The following is a 23,587-nucleotide window of genomic DNA, read 5'->3' on the forward strand; positions in this document are numbered from 1 at the left end:
TGCTCAATTGGTACTAATGGACCCAAAGTGTGCCAAGAAAATCTCCCCGACACCATTACACCACCACCACCAGCCTGAACTGCTGATACAAGGCAGGATGGATCCATGCTTTCATGTTGTTGAGGCCAAATTCTGAGCCGAGCATCCGAATGTGGCAGCAGAAATGGAGACTCATCAGACCAGGCAACGTTTCTCCAATCTTCTATTGTCCAGTTTTGGTGAGCCTGTGTGAATTGTGGCCTCAGTTTCCTGTTCTTAGCTGACAGGAGCGGCACCCGGTGTGGTCTTCTGCTGCTGTAGCCCATCCGCCTCAAGGTTGGACGTGTTGTGTGTTCAGAGATGCTCTTCTGCAGACCTCGGTTGTAACGAGTGCTTATTTGAGTTACTGTTGCCTTTCTATCAGCTGGAACCAGTCTGGCCATTCTCCTCTGACCTCTGGCATCAACAAGGCATTTGTGCACAAGGGAACGGGAGATTGGCATCATGGATGTGCAGCCGACAAATCTGCAGCAACTGTGTGATGCTATCATGTCAGTATGGAGCAAAATCTCTGAGGAATATTTCCAGTAGCTTGTTGAATCTATGAAGGACTAAGGCAGCTCTGAAGGAAAAAATGGCCCAACTCTGTACTAGAAGGGTGTACCTAATAAAGTGGACACATTTCCATTTTCAATAAATGTTGCATCTTTGTTTGTTTTTGTTTGTCTCATATTTGTATTAAAATCCCAGAACGGTCATGTGCACGTCTGTGTTTAAATGATGTGTTTTACTGCAGTGTTTGTGGAGGATCTGCACACACACTAGAGAGAGATGTGCACTTCGTCATCATCATCATCCTCCTCACTGAAGAATCAGGTATTGAAACAAGCTGTCCTCCACTTATAATGGGTAGAATAAAAGGAAATCACTGTGACTTGTGTTCAATGTTATGAAGAGATTTCTGTACATGATATTTTCAGCTCTGTGTGATTGTATGAGTGGATGTGCGAGAATACAGTGTGTTTGACTGATCTGTGTGTGTGTTTATGTCTGTGTTACAGCGACACCTGCTGGATTTGTGCTTTTTACACACTTCACTGCTGGAAATAAATTACACACTCATTTAAAAGGTATGTCTGTATAACAACAGTTTATTCAATTCATCTTTATTTCTATAGTGCCTTAAACTATGTAGATTGTGTCAAAGCAGCTTAACATGGACATTCTAGTAAACTGAAACCGCATCAGTCCAGTGTTCAGAGTTGAAGTTCATTATTGTGAGTGTTATTGTTGAAACCACTGTTCAACCAGCAGCACAACACTTCATATATTATATATTACTACATATATCTGAAGCTTGAGGAAAAACTTGGGGAAAAAACAACTTTAGTTCTTTAATTTGACTCAAATGTCTTTATTCATATTTAGAAATACATTAGTTTGTCTTTTTTGTATTCGTAAAAGTCTTATTTTATATATTTTAAATAAAATCTGACACTAGAGCAGCCTCTTCTGACTTTAACCTCTTAAGGCCCAAGCTGTTTTTTTACATGTATTTTTATTTCTCTTTGCTATTTGGGCTTATTAGAACCTAATTAGAATAAAAACCTAAGTATCTTCTTTTGATATGATGTACTTTTAGAGAAAATTATGTCCATATATGTGGACTCGTGGTCCCAATTTACATAAAACACTTTTTCCTGGCTGTTTTTTAATGCATATTTAATATAGAATGTTTTTTTGCACTTGCTTTGACTATCAGAGAGTAAAAACAAAATTTTTCCCATTTTGGACAGTTAAAAATAGTGTTTGGGACATTTCATATGCTGTAAAAGAGTTGCAGGATGACACTGAATGTTTTATATTTTGTTACAGACACCAAGTATTTTAAATAGACACTCAAGAGCTCAAATGTGCTGTCCACATATGTGGACACTCAAGCCCTAGGAGGATGAAGCCTGTCTTTAATTCACATTTGCAAAGACTTTTGGGATTTTTTTGTATTTGTAAATGTCAGACTTTAGAGCAGGGCTATTCAATTGGCGGCCTGCGGGGCCACATGCGGCCCAGAATCAACCTCCGAGCGGCCCAGCCCGTGGTTCCGCCCATAGATAATAAATTAATATATATTATTCATTAATTGTTATTTAATATATTATATTATTATAAATATAAAGTATTTATTATGTCTATGGTCCCGCTAAAAACGCAAATTCCTACGTAAATTACGTAGCCTGCAACATGCAAACAATGCAGAGCGTGCCCGATTGGAAGCGGTGTGCCTGAGCACGGTTCATGTAATATTATTGACTAATATGAAAATGTTCATCTGATTTATGTACAATGCAGTTTCTACAGTAATATTTTCTGTCTTTTAGTAGAGATACTATATGAGAGACTTGCTTTGTTTACCAAATAAATTGGATCTAATTGGATTTGCATTTTATACATTAAATAAAAGTTAAAAAGATATTATTTTTTATTTCACATATTAAGGTTTTAGTTATGATTCTCCCAAAATAATTCCGCAGAAATCAGCAGATTTTTACCAAAATTCTCCGCAGAAATAGCAAAAAACGTCCGCAGATTCAGTCTGGCCCTATCTATTAGTTACTAGTTAATTGAAGATATTGTATATGAACATGGTTAACCTGCAGTTATGTAGTATATAGCTGATGTATTAAGTGTGTGTGTTTTGTTGTTGAAGATATAATAGACTGTGGTCAGGTGAAATGATGAGGTCAGACAGCTGCTCTTCATCTGGACTCCTTTATTGAAGAGTGTATTTCTGTACAGTCAGTGAATCTACAGTAAATGAAGCCACACACACACACACACACACACACTGCTCAGAATCTTTGGATTGCAGTGATTCTCCTTACAAGAAACTGAAATGAAACACTGTATGACGCAGATCTCTCTCTCACACACACACACGTCATCATTCATTCGTCTGTCGTGTCCAGAACAAATGATGGAAACACAGCCGGCTCATGTTTATTGTTCAGATGGTCAAATATGAGTGTTAAAGCAGTCCATTATTAGCTTTATTATTATTAGTAACATCAATTGCAGTCTACACTGTACATCCATTATTGACGACGCACCCTTTCAGCATATTTCTAACATTAATCTGGAACAAATGGCAGTGATTGAGTTTCCCAGCTGACAGGAAACTTTGTAGAAACGTTCAATTACAGTTATGAGCAAACATAAGTTAAATCCTCCAGAACTGTGGATGGATTTGGTGGCCCAGTCCTGATATGCACTCTTTATATTAGTTTGTTTTGCTGTCATCACTCAATCTTCTCTTCTACATTTAATTTTTCTTAAAAAGAAAAAAGAAAACGACTACGTATGATAATTGTTTCGCTTTTAAAACTGAATCTTCATCAGATTTGACTACTCAGTACCTTACTAAGGCGCTTACAAGAGATTCAAATCTGGCTAGCCCACACTTTTTAATATTAAGTGATGATAAGACTGTATTCAGGCCAGCTTATCTGTCTTCAGATCCCCCTGTGTGTGAAATCTGGGTGTCATCCTTGAGTCACTGAAACTAGACAAAGTTAAAGTGGATTTCCTCAGTATTTTTTTTATTATCAGATTTCCAAATGATTATATCTCAGCCAAATATTACTGGACAGATTATATTTTTGGTTTATGTATAAATCTCAGTGTCCACTTGTGATGGTTTTTGTGGTCCTGGGTCAAATGAAACTACTTGTCTGAAGCAATACATCTAACCTTTGTTTCCCATCATGTTGCCAATGTCCTAATATAATCTTAGTGTGACCACATTTCAGTTCACTGGCCAATGCTGGTGTGCACAAATGTTGCTTAGAGAAAATAATGCAAAAACTCATACAATTACTGAGGACTGCAGAAAGCAAAAGCCCAGACAAATGAGGAGTTTTAGAAAACTCAAATGGCCAAATGCCCCCCCACCTGACATATGGTCAGCCTGTAATGTTCACCCCCCAAAACAAAGATCTATTTAAAAAGAGAGGATTGTGTAGAGGTGTTTCTGTCAGCTGGGCGATGCTTTACTCATCCGTTCACTTCAGTCTTTCAGCAGATCAGTGTGTTGTAGAAAAATAAAGCCATCAGAGGAGAAGAAGAGGGACTGAACATGATGAAGATCCGAAGACTTGTGTCCCACAGCTCCAGATATGATGAAGAACATGATCTGAGGATGTTACAGTGATATTGATGATGGCCACAGTTATTCAGGGTTCATAAGGTCATGGAAAACCTGGAAAAGTCATGCAATTTTGACAGAAGAACACGGAAATGAGTTGAACCAATATCTGTGTAGTTGAATATTGGTTAATCGTCTTTACTGTCCTTGGCCAAACACATGCGCTCACTTTATTAGTGCAAGGATTATTGAAATCAATTTGACATGGATATAAAAATACATTTCAACTGAATAGACTGCTTTGAATGATCTGCTGTAATAAACTGAACGTGCATGGTTTTACCACGTATATGTAGACATTACAGGACACATTCGCTCATGAAAGTCCTGGAAACGTCATGGAGTTTTTGTAGTAGAAATGTGTATGAACCCTGAATATTTGTGTTTAGATGACGATGATGATGATGAAGAAAAACAATTGTATAGCGATATATTATTATGATTGCGATAAAGTATTGATGATGATAATGAAGATTGTCGTGTTGAGGATGAAAAAAGATTCAAATTAATTAGTCTCTTTATTTTGATGGCCGTTTGTTGAATTTAAGTTACATTACATCTACATGCCAACTAATGCTCATTAGATTATAAGTAGACTGTTAGGTTGGGGTAAGTTGACATGTACTTGCTAAGTTACGTATGGTCAGTTAAATGTCTGTTTAGCAGATATTAAGCAGAGGTCTACTAATACTCTAATGGACCATCAAAATAAAGTCTTACCAGAATTAGTACAATGATATTGCTGACAGTTCTATTATGATGATGAAGGTGGTGATGATGATGTTATGACAAAAATTTGTTGTGTTGATGAGGAGGACATTGATGAAGATGGTGATGAAACAAACATTGTATAGTGATTATTGATGATGGCTATGTTATGATGATGAAGATTGTCATGAAAAGGATGGTGATGATGTTATGAAGAAAATCAGTTGTGTTAATGAGGAAGATGATGATGATGCTGCTGAAAAAAAATGTATAGTGATATTGATGATGTTATATTATGATGATTATGAAGAAAACTGTGTTGATGAGGATGACATTGATGGAGATGAAGATTGTCATGAAGATGATGATGGTTATGAAGAAAACTATTTGTGTTGATGAAGATGACTGTCATGAAGAAGATGAGGGTAATGAAAGTAGTAGTATAGTGGTATTGATGACGGTTATATTATGGTGATGAAGATGATAGTTATGAAGAAAGGTATGTGTTGATGATGATATGGTAAGACTTTATTTTGATGGTCCATTAGAGTATTAGATTATCTGCTGATACAGACACTCAACAGACATTTAACTGACTATAAGAAACTTAGCAAGTACATGTCAACTAACCCTTACCCCAACCTAACAGTCTACTCTTAATCTAATGAGCATTAGTTGTGATGTAACTTAAATTTAGCAAACGGACCATCAAAATAAAGCGTGACCGATGATATTGATGAAGATTGTTATGACTGAAAATGAAGATGAAAAACAGATAAAGATGACTGACATGTAAGATGATAATGGTGTCGATGAGGATGATGAAGAAAGAAGGTGATTGTATCTGCTGGTTCTGGAGCAAAGCTGTGACGTGACGTCTGACATGAGCATGGTTTTACAAGCCTCTCATTCGTCTGCCAGACCTGAAAAACACATGAAGAGCGTCAGTCACCGCAGAGGACGAGATATTTCAACTCAATTTATGGAGGAAGAAAGGAAACAAAAAAGGGGGAGGGGGGTTGGGGGTAAATATTTGCTGGATATTTCATGAGGCACTAAAATGAGCTGCATTTTAAACATTGTATTATAAATAATAAACGTTATTTTAATATGCTAGAATAAATGGTACTATAATAAGCACATATTTTAGGTGTGATATATACAGTAGATTCTATATGTTATTATGTAACTGTGGTTTTACTAAATTTAGTTTGATATCTGTGTACTGATATTTCAGCTCGACAGAGAAGTGTGCGCTCTCACCTGTGATTCACAGCCTAGAAAAGATTCTTGCTTTTCTGTGAAGGGAAACAGAGTTCATCAACCCATCAGAAACAAACCTCATAACCAGAAACACGCATGACATCATGGTCACATGACCAGCAGCACACGGGACACCATAGATACTAGGTGCGTTCGACTTCATGCAGCGCTGCGCAGATCGATCAAAAACTGTCTTAAAGCGGTGCATGCTGGTTAGAAATTTTGTCCGGATTGATGCTGCGCCGACACCACGTGACTGTCACATGTTATTATACGATTGGCCGAGTTCACCGCATGACAACAAGCACGTGCGTTTTCATCTCCACCCCCGCCTGCACTCAGCTAATCTCGTTGATCACCGGCTGCAGCTGTGCTTCATGTCGAACACACCTATTTACATTAGATGTCGCCTACGCTGCTGCTGTTGTCTATTAAGAGGAATGCGTCAAAAGAGCCGCCATTTTAGTACAGGGTAGCGCTCCTTTGAAATGAATGTGGGACCAAGGTGCCGTGGTGGACTGACCATCCAGAGCTATAGATATACACACATACATATATCTATGATCGGGAATTTTCCCACTGGTCAGTACGCAGATATTTTTTTAATTACAAACATTATAATTTAATATAATAATGCCATATTTAATTTACAGTGTTTGCTGATTTTATTTAACAAAACTAGCATAAGCCTAGTGTTTAGTGCAAGTTGGTGCTACTTTACCTTATGCTCAGTGCTGTGACTGTATTATCATCAATAATGTTGAACACAAAACTTCCTAACATACAAAAACTTGATAAAGGAAATGAAATGTTCTGCCTTTGTGCTTTGTTTTTGTTTGCTTACTACTACACCCGTACACAGCGCTAAAGTCCAGCATCTTCAGTTTGGCTTTAGTCTTGACTAGTGCAGTTGAATGACATTTGTCCTGGGAGCACTGTACAAATGTGGCGGCGCTATTGACGCATGCTCAGGGTCCGTATGCGATATCTAGTGAATATATCTATGACGCATCACAAGTGGAAAGCTGCTGTTGTTTTCATTTGCACATCACAGAGAAAAAGCATTTATTTCCAACCAAATATTTAAAATGTCTGTTAAATATCAGATATTATTAATTAAAGTCAAACAAACGTAGTGTACTGTTTAATTTAAGGGTATTCTGATCAAATGAAAGCAGCAGCGTTGAGCAGAATAGACTCTTTCAGAAACATCATTGGCCTGTCTGACTGACACACTTACCGCGGTACTAGACAATCAGGCTCAGCACTTCCTGTTTCATCACTTCAAAACAAAGCAGACAGAAAAGGGAAAAAAGAGAAAGGCATGCAAAGACGCGGAGGAGTGACGGAGAACGAGACGTTTAATAGAAACAATCAGCAAAAAGAAGAACAGAATGAGAAACAACTCAAGCAGAACCAAGACAACATGATATGGCACTGAGAGAACATGAACATGCACACCGCCATCAATCCAGCAGAAGAACACGCTCAAGCTGGATTTATAACACGAGAATGAGCTCATTTGCATTAAGATAAACAACAAAACAGATTTCTCAGCATGAGAATTCACATGTAGACGCACTGTAAATAATAGACTGTTAATAGTCACGACTGTTTTCTTATTTTAATTAGTTAATCAGGTTTGTTGTTGTTGTACAAACTCAGCCACACTTTACAATAAGGTTTCATTAATGTATTTACACCCAGATGAAAATACTACGGCAACGCAGTGGCGCAGTAGGTAGTGTTGTCGCCTCACAGCAAGGAGGTCACTGGGTCAGTTGGCGTTTCTGTGTGGAGTTTGCATGTTCTCCCTGTGTTCGCGTGGGTTTCCTCCGGGTGCTCCGGTTTCCCCCACAGTCAAAAGACATGCGGTACAGGTGAATTGGGTAGGCTAAATTGTCCCTAGTGTATGGATGTTTCCCAGAGATGGGTTGCAGCTGGAATGGCATCCGCTGCGTAAAACATGTGCTGGATAAGTTGGCGGTTCACTCCGCTGTGGCGACCCCGGATTAATAAAGGGACTAAGCCGAAAAGAAAATGAATGAATGAATGAAAAAAACTACTATGGTATTTTGTAGTAAATACTATAGTGTGTTTTAAACCGTACTATAGTAAATAATTACTACATTAACCTGATGCAAATGTCATGAATAAACAATGGAAATATTTCCAGATGAAAAAAAAAAACTACAGTAATTTAGTTTAAAAACACACTATAGTGTTTATTTGATTAAACAGCTTATAAATGTTTCTAAATTAGTATAAAAGTATTAGTAGTGGAAGAATTATTGTTAATTCATGACATTTGCATCAGGTTAATGTAGTAATTTGTATTATTTACTATAGTATGGTTTAAAACACACTATGGTATTAACTGCAAAGTACTATAGTAGTTTTTTTTTCATCTGAGTGTTTCTAAATTAGTAAAATTATTAGTAGTGGAAGTATTTTATTGTTAATTCATCATGACAATTGCATCCGGTTAATGTAGTAATTTGTATTATTTACTATAGTATGGTTTAAAACACACTATAGTATTTACTATAAAGTACGGTCACACATTATTTTGATGGTCTGTTTGTTGAATTTAAGTTACATCACGGCTAATGCTCATTAGATTATAAGTAGACTGTTAGGTTGGGGTTAGTGTTAGTTGACAAGTACTTGCTAAGTTACTTATAGGCAGTTAAATGTGCATTAAAGGAGCAGAATCAGCAGATATTAAGCAGACAGTCTATTAATACTCAAATGAACCATCAAATTAAAGTCTTACCCGAAGTACTGTAGTAGTTTTTTTTTTCATCTGGGTGTTTCTAAATTAGTATAAAAGTATTAGTAGTGGAAGTATTTTTATTGTTAATTCATGACAATTGCATCAGGTTAATGTAGTAATTTGTTTTATTTACTATAGTAATTTAGTTTAAAAACACACTATAGTATTTACTACAAAGGGCTATAGTAGTTTTTTTCATCTGGGTGTTTCTAAATTAGTATAAAAGTATTAGTATTGGAAGTATTTTTATTGTTAATTCTTGACATTTGCATCAGGTTAATGTGGTAATTAGTATTATTTACTATAGTATGGTTTAAAACACACTATAGCATTTGCCACTAATCACTATAGTATTTTTTTGTTAATCTGGGTGTTTTTAAATGAAACTTAAGGTTGATGTAGTAATTAATATTATTGGATAAAACAGTTATTTTTATCTTTATATAATACATAATGGCTCATATTAAACTAATTAGAAAACAAGTAACATTTCAATAAATATAGAACAAATGAAACCTGATTATACCAAATATGTTCAATTAATTAATGAATCAGAAATGGTAAACTAGTTGACACACTACTAGTTTTGCCACTTAAACCCTAACCTGCCGAAAGCAGTGTTCCTTAAGTGCCCTTAACATCCGCCCTGATCCCTAAGAGAAGTGTTTCCGGCTCTGCATGCAGTGTGTGTTTTAGACGGCCAGGTGTCCAGAGACGCTCAGATGGCAGTTTCCAGCCGTTTCAGAGCCTTTACCTTTTTCTTGGCCTGCAGCATCTCCTGGTAGGCACTGGATCTGATGAAGCGGCTGTAGGAGTCACTCTTCATCAGCTTATAAATGTGCTCCTGGTGGAGGAAACACACATACAGTCACAAATAGGCTTTACAATGAATTACTTAAGCTTTTATCACTATACACACTGAAAAAAAAAAAATCCCAACACAAATCGATGAAGTTAACTTTATCACTTTAACAAATTTAAGTGGACTGAACATTAAAAACTAAGATAAAAAGCTCAGGGATTGTGTTGTTTAAGCTCATTTAAGCAGCGGTTTTATTTTGAGTATATGGTATCAAACAAAAAGATTAGTTTAACAGATACAATAAGCAAAAACTGATGTATAGTTCTATTGTATGTACAGTTGAAGACAACATTATTCAGCCTCCTGTGAAATTTAATTCTTTTAAAAATAAATAATCAATACATTTTAATGTTTACTAGTTTTAATAACTACTTTCTTTTGTCTTTGCCATAACAGTACATACTATTTTACTACATATGTTTATTATATGATCCTAGTATTCAGCTTAATGTGACATTTAAAGGCTTAACTAGGTTAGGTAAGGATAATGAACAGATTGTTCTGCAGCACGTCATGATTTTGCAAAATACGATGCGATCCTAGATTAACATCTATGTTGATGATTCTGGAACATAATTTTTGTTTGAAAATATAATCCATACCTGTTCCCTAGCCCTAAACCCAACCATAGCTGTAAATTAATCCCAAAATCAGAGGGGAATAATAGTTGGAGAACATCTAAATGTACGCCTAAACTTAACATAAATGGTGAACATATCCATTAATCCTAATTGGCTGATTGGAATCCTGTTCCAGACCCAACATAGATGTTAATTCAAGAACATGTCCTACTTTGTGAAAGCAGGTCAGCGTTGTTCTGCAGACAATAGAATAATAATAATAATATAATCATATTAACCTTAAAACTGACTAGAAAAAAGTGTAAATGTATTTATTTCAGCCAAACTAAATAGAAATAAGACTTTCTCTAGAAGAAAAAATATTATAGGAAATACTGTGAAAAACTCCTCAATCTGTTCAACATCATTTGGGAAATCTTAAAATAAATAATAATAAAAAACTCACAGGAGGGCTGATAGTTTTGCATCCAGCTATACATGATCAGAGTAAATACATGTTTTGGGTAAGACTTTATTTTGATGGTCCATTAGAGTATTAGTAGACTGTCTTCTTAATATCTGCTGATTCTGCTCCTTCAACAGACATTTAACTGACTATAAGTAACTTAGCAAGTACATGTCAACTAACACTAACTCTAACCCCAACCTAACAGTCTACTTATAATCTAATGAGCATTAGTAACTTAAATTCAACAATCGGACCATCAAAATAAAGTGTGACCATGTGTTTAACTAATTAAATTGCAATAGGATGATACAGAAGAATAGGAAACATTAAAGTCTCATACTTTAATGCAATAAAATCAACAAACTATAATAGGGCTAAGCTGATAAAAACTACAGACCTTTATTAGTTATTAACTCAATTTAATTAAATAGCTATGACTATTGATTTTAATGCCTTATTATTACATTAACTAAGAAGTTAACATCAGCTAAGATTGATAAATAAATGCTTTTGTAGTTGGAATTACAGTGACTTTAGTTAAATTAAATGATGTTAACGAATGAAGCCTTAAGGGGGTCACACACCAGACGTGTTGCGGCGCGCACATGACAGTTTATAGTATCACACACCAGACGCGCACATTCGCATGTTATTTAAAATGAAACTCAGATGGTGCTGTGGCGCGGCAGAAATATGAATGGTGTCCTGACTCGTGGCTGTCACAGAATTGTCAATGTTGTAAGCCAGATTAATAAGAAAATGTTGAAATTAAATCGCATTTCAAGTATTTTCTGCTGTGATGAACATCAGCTGCGTGGTGGTGGTGGTGGGATTATAATTGTATGATGCAGTGGTGTAGTTCTAAATAAAAAGGTGGTGTACTATAACACCCGACCCAAATTTTAACTGAAAGTAGGCAAAGAAACTACGAAAGTCAATGTGTCTTTTATTCATATATATATATATATATATTTCTGTTTTTCTTTTTGTTTTTTTACATCAGTTACATGTAACTATTAACTTCTACAACGGAAGAAAAAAAAATGTCAATGTAAGTCAATGGTTACAGGATTCCAGCTTTCTTCAAAATATCTTCTTTTGTGTTCAACAGAAGGTAAAAGAGACAAACCGGTTTGGAACAAGTAAAGGTCGAGTAAATGATGACAATTTTCATTTAAAATAAACAAATTTGTTCATTTTAAAGGGAGATGCTAATAGTTTAATCCTATTTAATGATTTATGTTTAGCTAATAGTGCTCCCCCCCAGCAGACTCAGAGATTGGCTGTATGTATACAGCATGTAGCTCATATCAGATCAAGATTAATCAAGTCAATCAAGATAGATACAACAATTTAGTTCACTTTTATTTAAGTGAACTCAATAGGGCCTGTGTGTGCATACATGGAAAGACGGCTTTTCAACTTACTTTCTTTACTGGCTTATTACTTTACATTTAATAGGTTCCTTTAAACGTCAATCAGCCATTATTTTTGATTGTCACTTTCGTGCATGCTTGTTTTAAACCAAACTATTAGAGGAATCTGTCTTCTGCTGTCGCTATTTTATAGTAGTAGTTACCCTTATAAATAGTATATTGTTACGTGATTTTTGTGTAGCCTTTGCCTCATCGCTTTTAGTGTTATATGTAGTGTCGTTCCCTGTAGCGGTAAGCATGATTAAGAGCATGATGTGTAATACTGTTTTACAGGGGCGATTTTAGGATTTTAATTTTAGGGCGGATCAGGAACAGATCATTTTGAGGGACACAAAGAAAAATGGACATATTTAAGTAAGAATTTAAAACAATACACTAAAATTAGGGAAGTTTAATCAGAAAAATAAGTGATATACCAAGGGTATATGCAATTATTGACCCTCAGAAGTGGTAATACCGAAACAGCTCGTGGAAAAAAGTAAGCATACTGAGTATACGTGCGTATAGCAAGGACTACACCACTGGTATGATGGTTGTATTACAGTTGTACGATGGTTGTTGTATTATAGTTGTGTGATAGTTGCGTGACGGTTGTATTATCAATTGTTGTATTGTTGTGTGATAGTTCTATGTTGGGTATTATAGACATCTATCGGTTTATTGTATAGTTATTCTGTGGTGTTTTTTGTTGGTTGTATTATAGTTGTGTGATAGTTGCGTGACGGTTGTATTATCAATTGTTGTATTGTTGTGTGATTGTTGCATGTTGGGTATTATAGACATCTATCGGTTTATTGTATAGTTATTCTGTGGTGTTTTTTGTTGGTTGTATTATAGTTGTGTGATAGTGGTGTAAGGGTTAAATGTTGATTGTAAAATTCTGTGGTGGTTGTATGAAGGTTGTATTATAGTTATTAACCAGTTTTAATGGGATTGTTTGATGACCTAATGGTTGTGTGTTGGAAACAATAGTATGAGGGTTGAATTATAGTTGTGCAATGATTGTTTATTAGTCAAAAGTTGATTGTGTTGTAATTGTGTGATGGTTGTATTATAGTTATCATAGTTGTATGATGGGTGTATTATAGTTGTGTGATAGTTGTATTGTGTGATGTTGTATGTTGGGAAATGGTATTATGAAGGTTGTAAAATGGTTGAATGTTAATTGTATAATTCTGTGGTGGTTGTGTGAAGGTTGTATTATAGTTGTTTCTAGTTGTAATGTGATTGTTTGATGACTTAATGGTTAATTTATATTGAATATTCCTAAAAAGCACTCTAAAAGTTGGCATAATCAATCATTAATCAGTGTATTGCATTGAATATCGGTATATGTCTAGTCAGATGATCATTAGCACAGACCTGAGCGTCTTCAAAAGCGTATCTGCCGGGATCTTTGACGTTCTGTGTGGTTTTGTCATAGCTCTTGGAGTCGACGTTAATGGCACTCGGAGCTCCAGGAGCCAGAAACTCTTCCCAGATCTCCTGAACCCTGGTGGGTACTTCACGAATGGGTCGTTTCTTGAGTTCCTGAACCGACAGCCAAAACCTGCATGTGAAAACCATCATAAAGTTAGCATACATCCTTCACACAACTATAATACAACCATCAATACAGGGTTTTCCAACATACAACTGTTAAGTCATCACACAATCATAATACAACTGGCAAACAACTATAATACAACCTTTATACCAGGGGTTTTCAAACTGTGGGGCGCCAGCACCTATTAAGGGGGCTGCAAGAAACTGAGCCGTGCACGAGTAATTTATGATGATTTATATTATTTTTATGCGTTCACTAGAGGGAATATGATTAACGCTAGCTCCACAGTAGAGTTAATGCGTTCCAGTAAAATATATACAAATAAAATGGAGCAGGTGCATTTTAAAACTAATGACGGTGAATGAATGAAAGTCAAACCGGTGAGCCGTCTGACAAAAAATGTGCCCTTCTGAATCAAATCAGCAGGATCCCCTTCTGGATCTTCAAGACACTACTGACTATGTTTACATGGACATCAGTAATTTAATAAGACTATAATTGTCACGATCACCAGCGATCATAACTCCTAAGATCGCTGGATTTCACTCACAATAACTTATGGACTACAAATCCGCCATTTCTAGACTACATTTTCATACATGCACTTCACTCACACACACTTCCTCATTCTGACTGATTACACTCGCACCACCTGAGGATTGTCAAAGACTGATTACACACACTACCTAAGCAGCATTACTTAACACTCATTACCATCGCCGAGTCTTGTTATCTGTACAGTGACATTACAACACGTTTCCTTTGTCTGCTTTTGCTGTGTTTTTGATCCTTTGCCTTGTTTATTTGTTTCATCCTATTTACTGCCTGCCTTCTGACCATCTGCCTGCCTTTTGACTACGACTCTGGATTGCCCTTAAACATCTGTTTGCTCCTGTGTTGACCATTGCTTGCCTGACTACCTAATACAACCCGCACGTGGATCTGAACCCAGTTGTCTCTGTCACTCCCCATGTTACAGTAATATAATTAAGTTGTTACGTGAAGCGCTTTTTGAGTGTTGCGTCACCAGGATATTCACGTTTCCTGCAGAGGCTCATGCAATTTTGGGTGTTTCATCTTTAATTTTTCGACTTTACTGCAGCTCGTTTCAAGTTTCGCTTTCACTAATGAACATTTCATTCATGCCCCCGTGACAAACTGGGGTATTAGACGCGATTATAAAGTAAGGACTGTGGATAAGTGTGGTTTTATTGGAAAGCCGAATGGAAAGATAAAAAAACCTCTGCATTTCGTGACGTGTGTGTGTGTGTGTGTGTGTGGTCCTTTACTAACAGCCGTGTGTGTGGATCTGGTTTGGATCTGGTCACAAAACACAGCTAAAAGTCCTACATGACGGTAATAGATTGATTGCTGTGTTTACTTCAGTAATGTCATTAATATCTGCATACTCCACATGTCTTAATTCCATTTCTGTTTAGTTTATTATGACTTTAGTTGGATTAAATGATCAAAAATCGCTGTTTACATGGTAGACTCTAATCAGAGTATTGTCTTAATCATATTAAAATCCTATTAAAGTATTGTTGCCCAAGTAAACATACTCAATGTTCGACTAAACCACACCGTCGGGGCTCTGTGATCTTGGCTTTGCGAAGCAGCATATTCTGTATGTACGTACATTAAAAGCAAGTATGCTATGGCTGTGAAAGATGATTTACGGTTAGTCATGTCAGGAATCCGACCACAGATTAGCATGTTGTCCTCACAGAAACAGGCTCATCATCACACTGCGTCAGGTGAGCTGTATATTTATGTTTCAATGTAATTAATGTTACGCACATCAAATGCAGCAAGTAATATGTGAATGATGTTTGCACATGCATTATAATTTTGGCTCGAGGGAGGGGTGCCTGGGGGGGCGCGAGTGAAATTGGACAAATTTGGGGGGGCGTGTGTCCTAAAAGTTTGAAAACCCCTGCTTCATACAACCATCATACAACCACCACAGAATTAAACAATCAACATTTAACCATCTTACAACCTTCACACAACCATCATAACACTATTTCCCAACACACAATGCATTGCAACTATCACGCAACTATAAAAAACCCTCATACAACTATCACACAATTATAATAACCCTCACAGAACTACAATACAATCAACTTTCAACCATCACACAACCAACAGACAATCATGACACAACCATAAAACAACCATCATAATATGGTTTTTCCAACATTAAGTCATCAATCACATTACAGCTGGTCAACAACTATAACACAACCTTCATACAACCAGCACAGAATTAAACAATCAACATTTAACCATCTTACAACCTTCACACAACCATCATAACACTATTTCCCAACACACAATGCATTGCAACTATCACGCAACTATAAAAAACCCTCATACAACTATCACACAATTATAATAACCCTCACAGAACTACAATACAATCAACTTTCAACCATCACACAACCAACAGACAATCATTACACAACCATAAAACAACCATCATAATATGGTTTTTCCAACATTAAGTCATCAATCACATTACAGCTGGTCAACAACTATAACACAACCTTCATACAACCACCACAGAATTAAACAATCAACATTTAACCATCCTACAACCTTCACACAACCATCATAACACTATTTCCCAACACACAATGCATTGCAACTATCACGCAACTATAACAAAACCCTCATACAACTATCACACAACTATAATAACCCTCACAGAACTACAATACAATCAACTTTCAACCATCACACAACCATCAGACAATCATTACACAACCATAAAACAACCATCATAATATGGCTTTTCCAACATTAAGTCAATCACATTACAGCTGGTCAACAACTATAACACAACCTTCATACAACCACCACAGAATTATACAATTAACATTCTTACAACCCTTACACAACCATCACAATACTATTTCACAACATGCAAACATCCCACAACAACGATACCCCTATCATAATACTGTTCATTTTATAATATAATATAAATAGTTCAACAGATTATTACAATATTTATTATTTTAAAATGTTAAATGAATAATACACTGTAAAATAGTAACTATTAAAAACACAACACAAATACCTTTAATGTGTGCCAATACTGAGATATCAAGCATCATGCTCATCAGTAGAGCCGCTTTGTTGACAGTGTGAGTGTGTGTGTGTGTAGTGGTGATGTGTGTGAAACCAACTTACAATCTTACAACCAATCCTACAACCATCATAATAGTATTTCACAACATACAACCATCACACAACAACAATACAACCATATTACAACCAGTCGTACAACCATCACACAACATTAATACAACTGTCAATCAACCACCACAGAACTACAAACTAACTTTGAAATATAAAAAAATATATGTGTGTGTAGTGGTGATGTGTGTATAACAGCAGCAGATGGCGCTGTAGAGTTGTTGATCTTCTTACCGCAGATTCTCCGAGCTGAACTCAGACTCCAGAAACTTGAGGAACTGTTCTCTGCCCACCGGATCCTTCAAGACCTCATCGAAGCAGAAACCCCAACGCTTCACCCGCTGCTGACCGGGCTCTTTACTGAGAACACACACACACACATTAATATCACAGTAACATCTCTGAAGTCAGCATGCTTTTCTATAGTGCCCGTCCCTGCATGCTCATCTCGAGTACAGTGGAAGACTAAATTATTCACCCTTAGTCTCTCAAATATTTCCCAAATGATGTTTAACAGATTCAGGAATTTCTCACAGCATTTCCTATAATATTTTTTCTTCTGGAGAAAGTCTTATTTGTTTTATTTCGGCTAGAATAAAAGCAGTTTTAATTTTTTAATTAAGGTCAATATTATTAGCCCCCTTAAGCAATATTAGTTTTGGATTGTCTCCAGAACAAACCACTGTTATACAATGACTTGCCTAATTACCCTAATTTTACCCTAATTAACCTAGTTAAGCCTTTAAATGTCACTTTAAGCTGTATAGAAGTGTCTTGAAGAATATCTAGTCTAATATTATTTACTGTCATCATGGCAAAGAGAAAATAAATCAGTTATTAGAGATGAGTTATTAAAACTATTATGATTAGAAATGTGCTGAAGAAATCGTCTCTGTTAAATGGAAAAAATACACAGGGGGGCTTCAATTTTATATATTCTGTTGTCAAACGATTATTTGTAATTAATAGCATCCAAAAGGAATGTATGTGTACTCATTGTATAAATATTGTGTATATATCAATAAAAAAATATAAAATACAAAAGCATATATATTTACATATATTTATATACAATTTGTATTAGATATAAATATTAAATTTATAAATAAATATACAAACTTTCTCAAATATATACATGTAGGCCTGTATTTACTATTTATATAAATACAAAATAAATATGCACCCCAACCCCCCCCCCCCCCCCCAACCCCCCTTTTAATTTTTTTTTTCTTCTTTTTTTTATATTTCCCAAATGATGTTTAACAGATTCAGGAAATTTTTACAGTGTGTCTGATAATATTTTTTCTTCTGAAGAAAGTCTTATGTTATAGTCTTGTTTTATTTAGGCTAGAATAAAAGCAGTTTTTAATTTTTTTATGAACCATTTTAAGGTCAATATTATAAGACCCTTTATGCAATATTATTTTCAATAGTCTACAGAACAAACCATCGTTAAACAATAACTTGCCTAATTACCCTAACCTGCCTAGTTAACCTAATTAACCTAGTTAAGCCTTTAAATGTCACTTTAAGCTGTATAGAAGTGTCTTGAAGAATATCTAGTCTAATATTATTTACTGTCATCATGACAAAGAGAAAATAAATCAGTTATCAGAGATGAGTTATTAAAACTATTATAATTAGAAATGTGTTGAACAAATCTTCTCTCCCTTAAACAGAAATTGGGGGAAAAAATAAACAGGGGGGCGAATAATTCTGACTTCAACTGTATATATATATATATATATATATATATATATATTATTATTATTATTATTATTATTATATATATATTATTATTATTATTTAAATACAGCTTTTATTCATCTTTTGACACCACTAATATAAATATAAATCAAATATTATACACATATACATACATATTTGATCTGTAATAGGTGAATTTTGGTCAAAAGAGTGTGTGTGTGTGTGTGTGTGTGTGTGTGTGTGTGTGTGTGTGTGTGTGTGTGTGTGTGTGTGTTTATAAGGCTGAGCTTGTGGAACTGATTGGCCGGTTGTGGTTTGCTATTGGTGGATCTCATGTGAGTGACAGTTTGATCCCGCCTCCACACCAGCAACAATCAGAGAAGAGATTTTATTTTTTTTTTAAACATGATATTGATGTTCACACCGTGTAAATGAGCATTGTTTTTCTCTGTGTGTTCACGGCTGCGGTTTAATCATATTGACATCAGCTCAGTGCAGATGATCAGAACAAACACACGTCAGTATTGATCAGCAGCGTCTCTGATCTGATTATCATTCATCACTGCTGTCAACAATTGATTACGACTCTACTCAGACAACAGAACACTCTCTCTCTCTCTCTCTTTATATTCATTTATTTGGGAAGCTTCATTTAATATTAAAGGTAAAGCAATAGTTCACCCAGAAATGAAAATTAACTCATTATTTACTCTCCCTCTGTATATAATATTTGACAATAAACCCAAAAATATATATATATATAATCACAGTTTGATTATTAATAAAAACAAATTCTTTACGTTTGAACATTGTTATGTTTTACAATTGTTGTTTAATGCACAAAGCTGTTAATAATCTTGCACCATCCCCTCTGAAGGATTTTGTTCTGATAATATAAGAAAGCTAGATCTTCATCAAGAGATGACTGTGTAAGGAATTTTAGAGCCACTGATTTCAGCTGTTCTGCTTTTAATGTAAAGAGTAGTTGATAACTGGCATAATTATCCATTTCACATTAGACAGAGTCCTACATTAGCACAATTCAAGCTGCAGTTGAAACGCTGGTTAAAACTGCATCCGGTGTGACCATTAAGCAGGAGTTTATCATTTAAATCTTGGTGTAATGTATTTGATATGATATGATTGATATGATATGATTGATATGATAGATATGATAGATATGATATGATATGATTGATATGATATATGATATGATATATGATATGATATGATATGATTGATATGATATGATATGATTGATATGATATGATATGATATGATATGATATGATATGATATGATTGATATGATATGATTGATATGATATGATTGATATGATATGATATATGATTGATATGATATGGTATGATTGATATGGTATGATTGATATGATATGATTGATATGATATGATATGATATATGATTGATATGATATGGTATGATTGATATGATATGATTGATATGATATGATTTATATGATATGATATGATTGATATGATGATATGATTGATATGATATGATTGATATGATATATGATATATGATATGATATGATTGATATGATATGATTGATATGATATGATATGATATGATATGATATGATATGATTGATATGATATGATTGATATGATATGATATGATTGATATGATATGGTATGATTGATATGATACGATTGATATGATATGATATGATTGATATGATATGATATGATATGATTGATATGATATGATTGATATGATTGATATGATATGATTGATATGATATGGTATGATTGATATGATATGATTGATATGATATGATATGATATGATATGATATGATATGATTGATATGATATGATATGATATATGATTGATATGATATGATATGATATGATTGATATGATTGATATGATATGATTGATATGATATGATATGATATGATATGATATGATATGATTGATATGATTGATATGATATGATATATGATTGATATGATATGATTGATATGATATGATATGATATATGATATGATTGATATGATATGATTGATATGATATGATATATGATTGATATGATATGGTATGATTGATATGGTATGATTGATATGATATATGATATGATTGATATGATATGATTGATATGATATGATTGATATGATTGATATGATATGATATATGATTGATATGATATGATTGATATGATTGATATGATTGATATGATATGATATGATATATGATTGATATGATATGATTGATATGATTGATATGATATATGATATGATTGATATGATATAATTGATATGATATGATTGATATGATTGATATGATATGATATATGATTGATATGATATGATTGATATGATATGATTGATATGATTGATATGATATATGATTGATATGATATGGTATGATTGATTTGATATGATTGATATGATATGATTGATATGATATGATTGATATGATATATGATATGATTGATATGATATGATATGATATGATATGATATGATATGATATGATATGATATGATTGATATGATATGATATGATATGATATGATATGATATGATTGATATGATATGATTGATATGATATGATATGATATGATTGATATGATATGATATGATATGATTGATATGATATGATTGATATGATTGTGTTTATGTTTTTGGTATCTGATTTGTATTTCCTGCCCAGGTGAAATTTAGCTATGAAGCTAAATCTATATATTTATAATAAAATAAATATACAACTTGGGCGTCACTGTGGCGCAGTGGGTAGCACATCTCAGCAAGAAGGTCGCTGGTTTGAGCCTCGGCTGGGTCAGTTGGCATTTCTGTGTGGAGTTTGCATGTTCTCCATGTGTTCGCGTGGGTTTCCTCCGGGTGCTCCGGTTTCCCCCACAGTCCAAACACATGCGGTACAGGTGAATTGGGTAAGCTAAATTGTCCATAGTGTATAAGTGTTTCCCAGTGTTGGGTTGCGGCTGGAAGGGCATATGCTGCGAAAAACATATGCTGGATTGGTTGGCGGTTCATTCCGCTGTGGCTTAATAAAGGAACTAAACCGAAAAGAAAATGAATGAATGAACATATTCAATGTTTACAAAATAACGTCACTATCCAACAGCATTATACAGCATGAAGTGCCAGGATATCATTTTATAAACAGAACAAATTCATATAGACAAAGGATAGCTTGAGGGGGAGTAAATTATGGACTAATATTTATTTTTAGATGAACTATTCCTTTGTTGTTAGATAATGTATTTCATAACATGAGCAATACATTAACAGCATTTATTCATCTTTGTAAGAGTTATTGAAAATAAAGATGTTCATTAGCCACTTTCACACAGTGATACCTGTAAATATCCGAAACATTTCCAGAACGGCTTTACCGGTATATTTAAAAAAGCACTGTTCACACAGGCGAGGACGTTCCAGAATTTTACCGGAAAAGGCCACTCACACATGCATTCCAAAATACTGGTAAATTCTGACATCATTAAGCAGAAATGAGCTCTAAACAGCTGCGATTGTATTTGCTAGGGGCGTTGCTAGACCCCATTTACGAGGGCACGTGCCCCAGTAAAATCGCCAGTGCCCCAGTAAATGCTTTGAGATACGATTTACTTTATATACAAGTGTATTTATTAAGAGTGGTAATCCCAGAATAAAGATGTTATTCTCTATGTGCGAACGCTGATGAAAGCATGTAGTGTAATCAAAAAGCGAACTGAGCATGTGCGCAGAAAAAAAAAAAACATACCCGCACGCCTTACGCACTGCTTCTGCTTAACGCGCTGCTCTGCTCCCGGTGTAAAAAATAGCCAGCGTAACAGTCTTTTATACGGAGGTGTCGGCATGCAGTGAGCTTTGCAAGTCGACAAAACAAAGTTTAAATTATATGATGGTAATTTTTTTTTTGTATGAAGCAAAAAGGAGTGATGATGAGTCAGGGAGGTAAGACTTAATAAATTCTCAGCCATGAGTCGGGTCTAAGACAACACACACCTGATAAGTCTATAAACATCTTATATCGTAATCTATAGAGTAGTCTATATCATTTAATTGTAATAAAATTAATATTTATGCAAAAGATTTCTTAAATTATCTTAGCATCACTCCAGTTGTGTCTTAGATTGTTTCCCTATTACATTTAGGAATAATTTCTGTTATTTATTTAGAATAATAATTGTATAATAACAATAATACTGTTATTTATTTATAATTATATACATATAATAATATTATTATTATTATTTAATTATTTATTTTTTCGAGGGGGAGCTGTGCTCCAGTAGAGCTTTACGTCTAGCAACGCTCCTGGTTGGCGCTCCCTGGCTGCTTCACATACACACGCGTCAAGCAACAGAGCTTGAAGGTAAACAAGCAGCGGTTTATCATGAGCATTTTATTGATATTTTTTTTACACAGTTGGCTTTTGGGAGGAACATATAAACGTTATCTGACTAACATCTAGCAGCTGAATGTGTCTGGAAAAATATTGAAAGGCTTTTATTTTCATAAACAGTGCGGATGTGAATGTGTCTGAATGTTCTGATTGGCTGGAGCAGGCGTCTCACGTCTGCAGGTTCTAAGTGTGAATGTGCTCTTTCTGGTAATCTTCCTCCTGTGTTCACACAGCACAGCATTCTGGCTAATTACTGGTAATGTTACAACTTCTCTTTCCGAAAAATTGCTGGAAGGAATTTACCGATATTTCCAAAAAGGGCCTGTTCATACAAACAGACCTTTCCGGAAAATTGACGGCAATGTGTGTGTGAAAGGGGTTATTGTTAGTCCTTGGATTTTAATAATGGCTTAGTGAATGTTAATCTATGATTAATAAATACTGGTCATCATTATTATATCATGTTAGTAAACACAATAAT

General features: G+C 34.7%; 1 protein-coding gene across 2 annotated transcripts in view; it reads right to left on the bottom strand.

Annotated features, from left to right (window-relative positions):
• Nucleotides 1–2,745: 2,745 nt before the first annotated feature.
• The window catches only part of rgs7b (regulator of G protein signaling 7b), a 99,897-nt gene continuing 79,055 nt past the window's right edge, over nucleotides 2,746–23,587 (bottom strand). Inside the window, exons 14-18 of one of the 2 annotated variants that reach the window (XM_056469480.1) lie at nucleotides 17,242–17,367; nucleotides 13,617–13,803; nucleotides 9,682–9,771; nucleotides 6,152–6,186; nucleotides 2,746–5,811 (exon numbers count right to left, since the gene is read on the bottom strand). In XM_056469480.1, the coding sequence (XP_056325455.1) occupies nucleotides 6,166–6,186; nucleotides 9,682–9,771; nucleotides 13,617–13,803; nucleotides 17,242–17,367 (424 nt within the window). In that variant the 3' untranslated portion in view covers nucleotides 2,746–5,811; nucleotides 6,152–6,165. Of the gene's footprint in view, nucleotides 5,812–6,151; nucleotides 6,187–9,540; nucleotides 9,772–13,616; nucleotides 13,804–17,241; nucleotides 17,368–23,587 lie in introns of those variants that run through there. The other variant, XM_056469479.1, reaches the window with a different exon arrangement.

The sequence above is a fragment of the Danio aesculapii genome, chromosome 12, assembly GCF_903798145.1.
Source record: "Danio aesculapii chromosome 12, fDanAes4.1, whole genome shotgun sequence".
Lineage (NCBI taxonomy): Eukaryota > Metazoa > Chordata > Actinopteri > Cypriniformes > Danionidae > Danio > Danio aesculapii.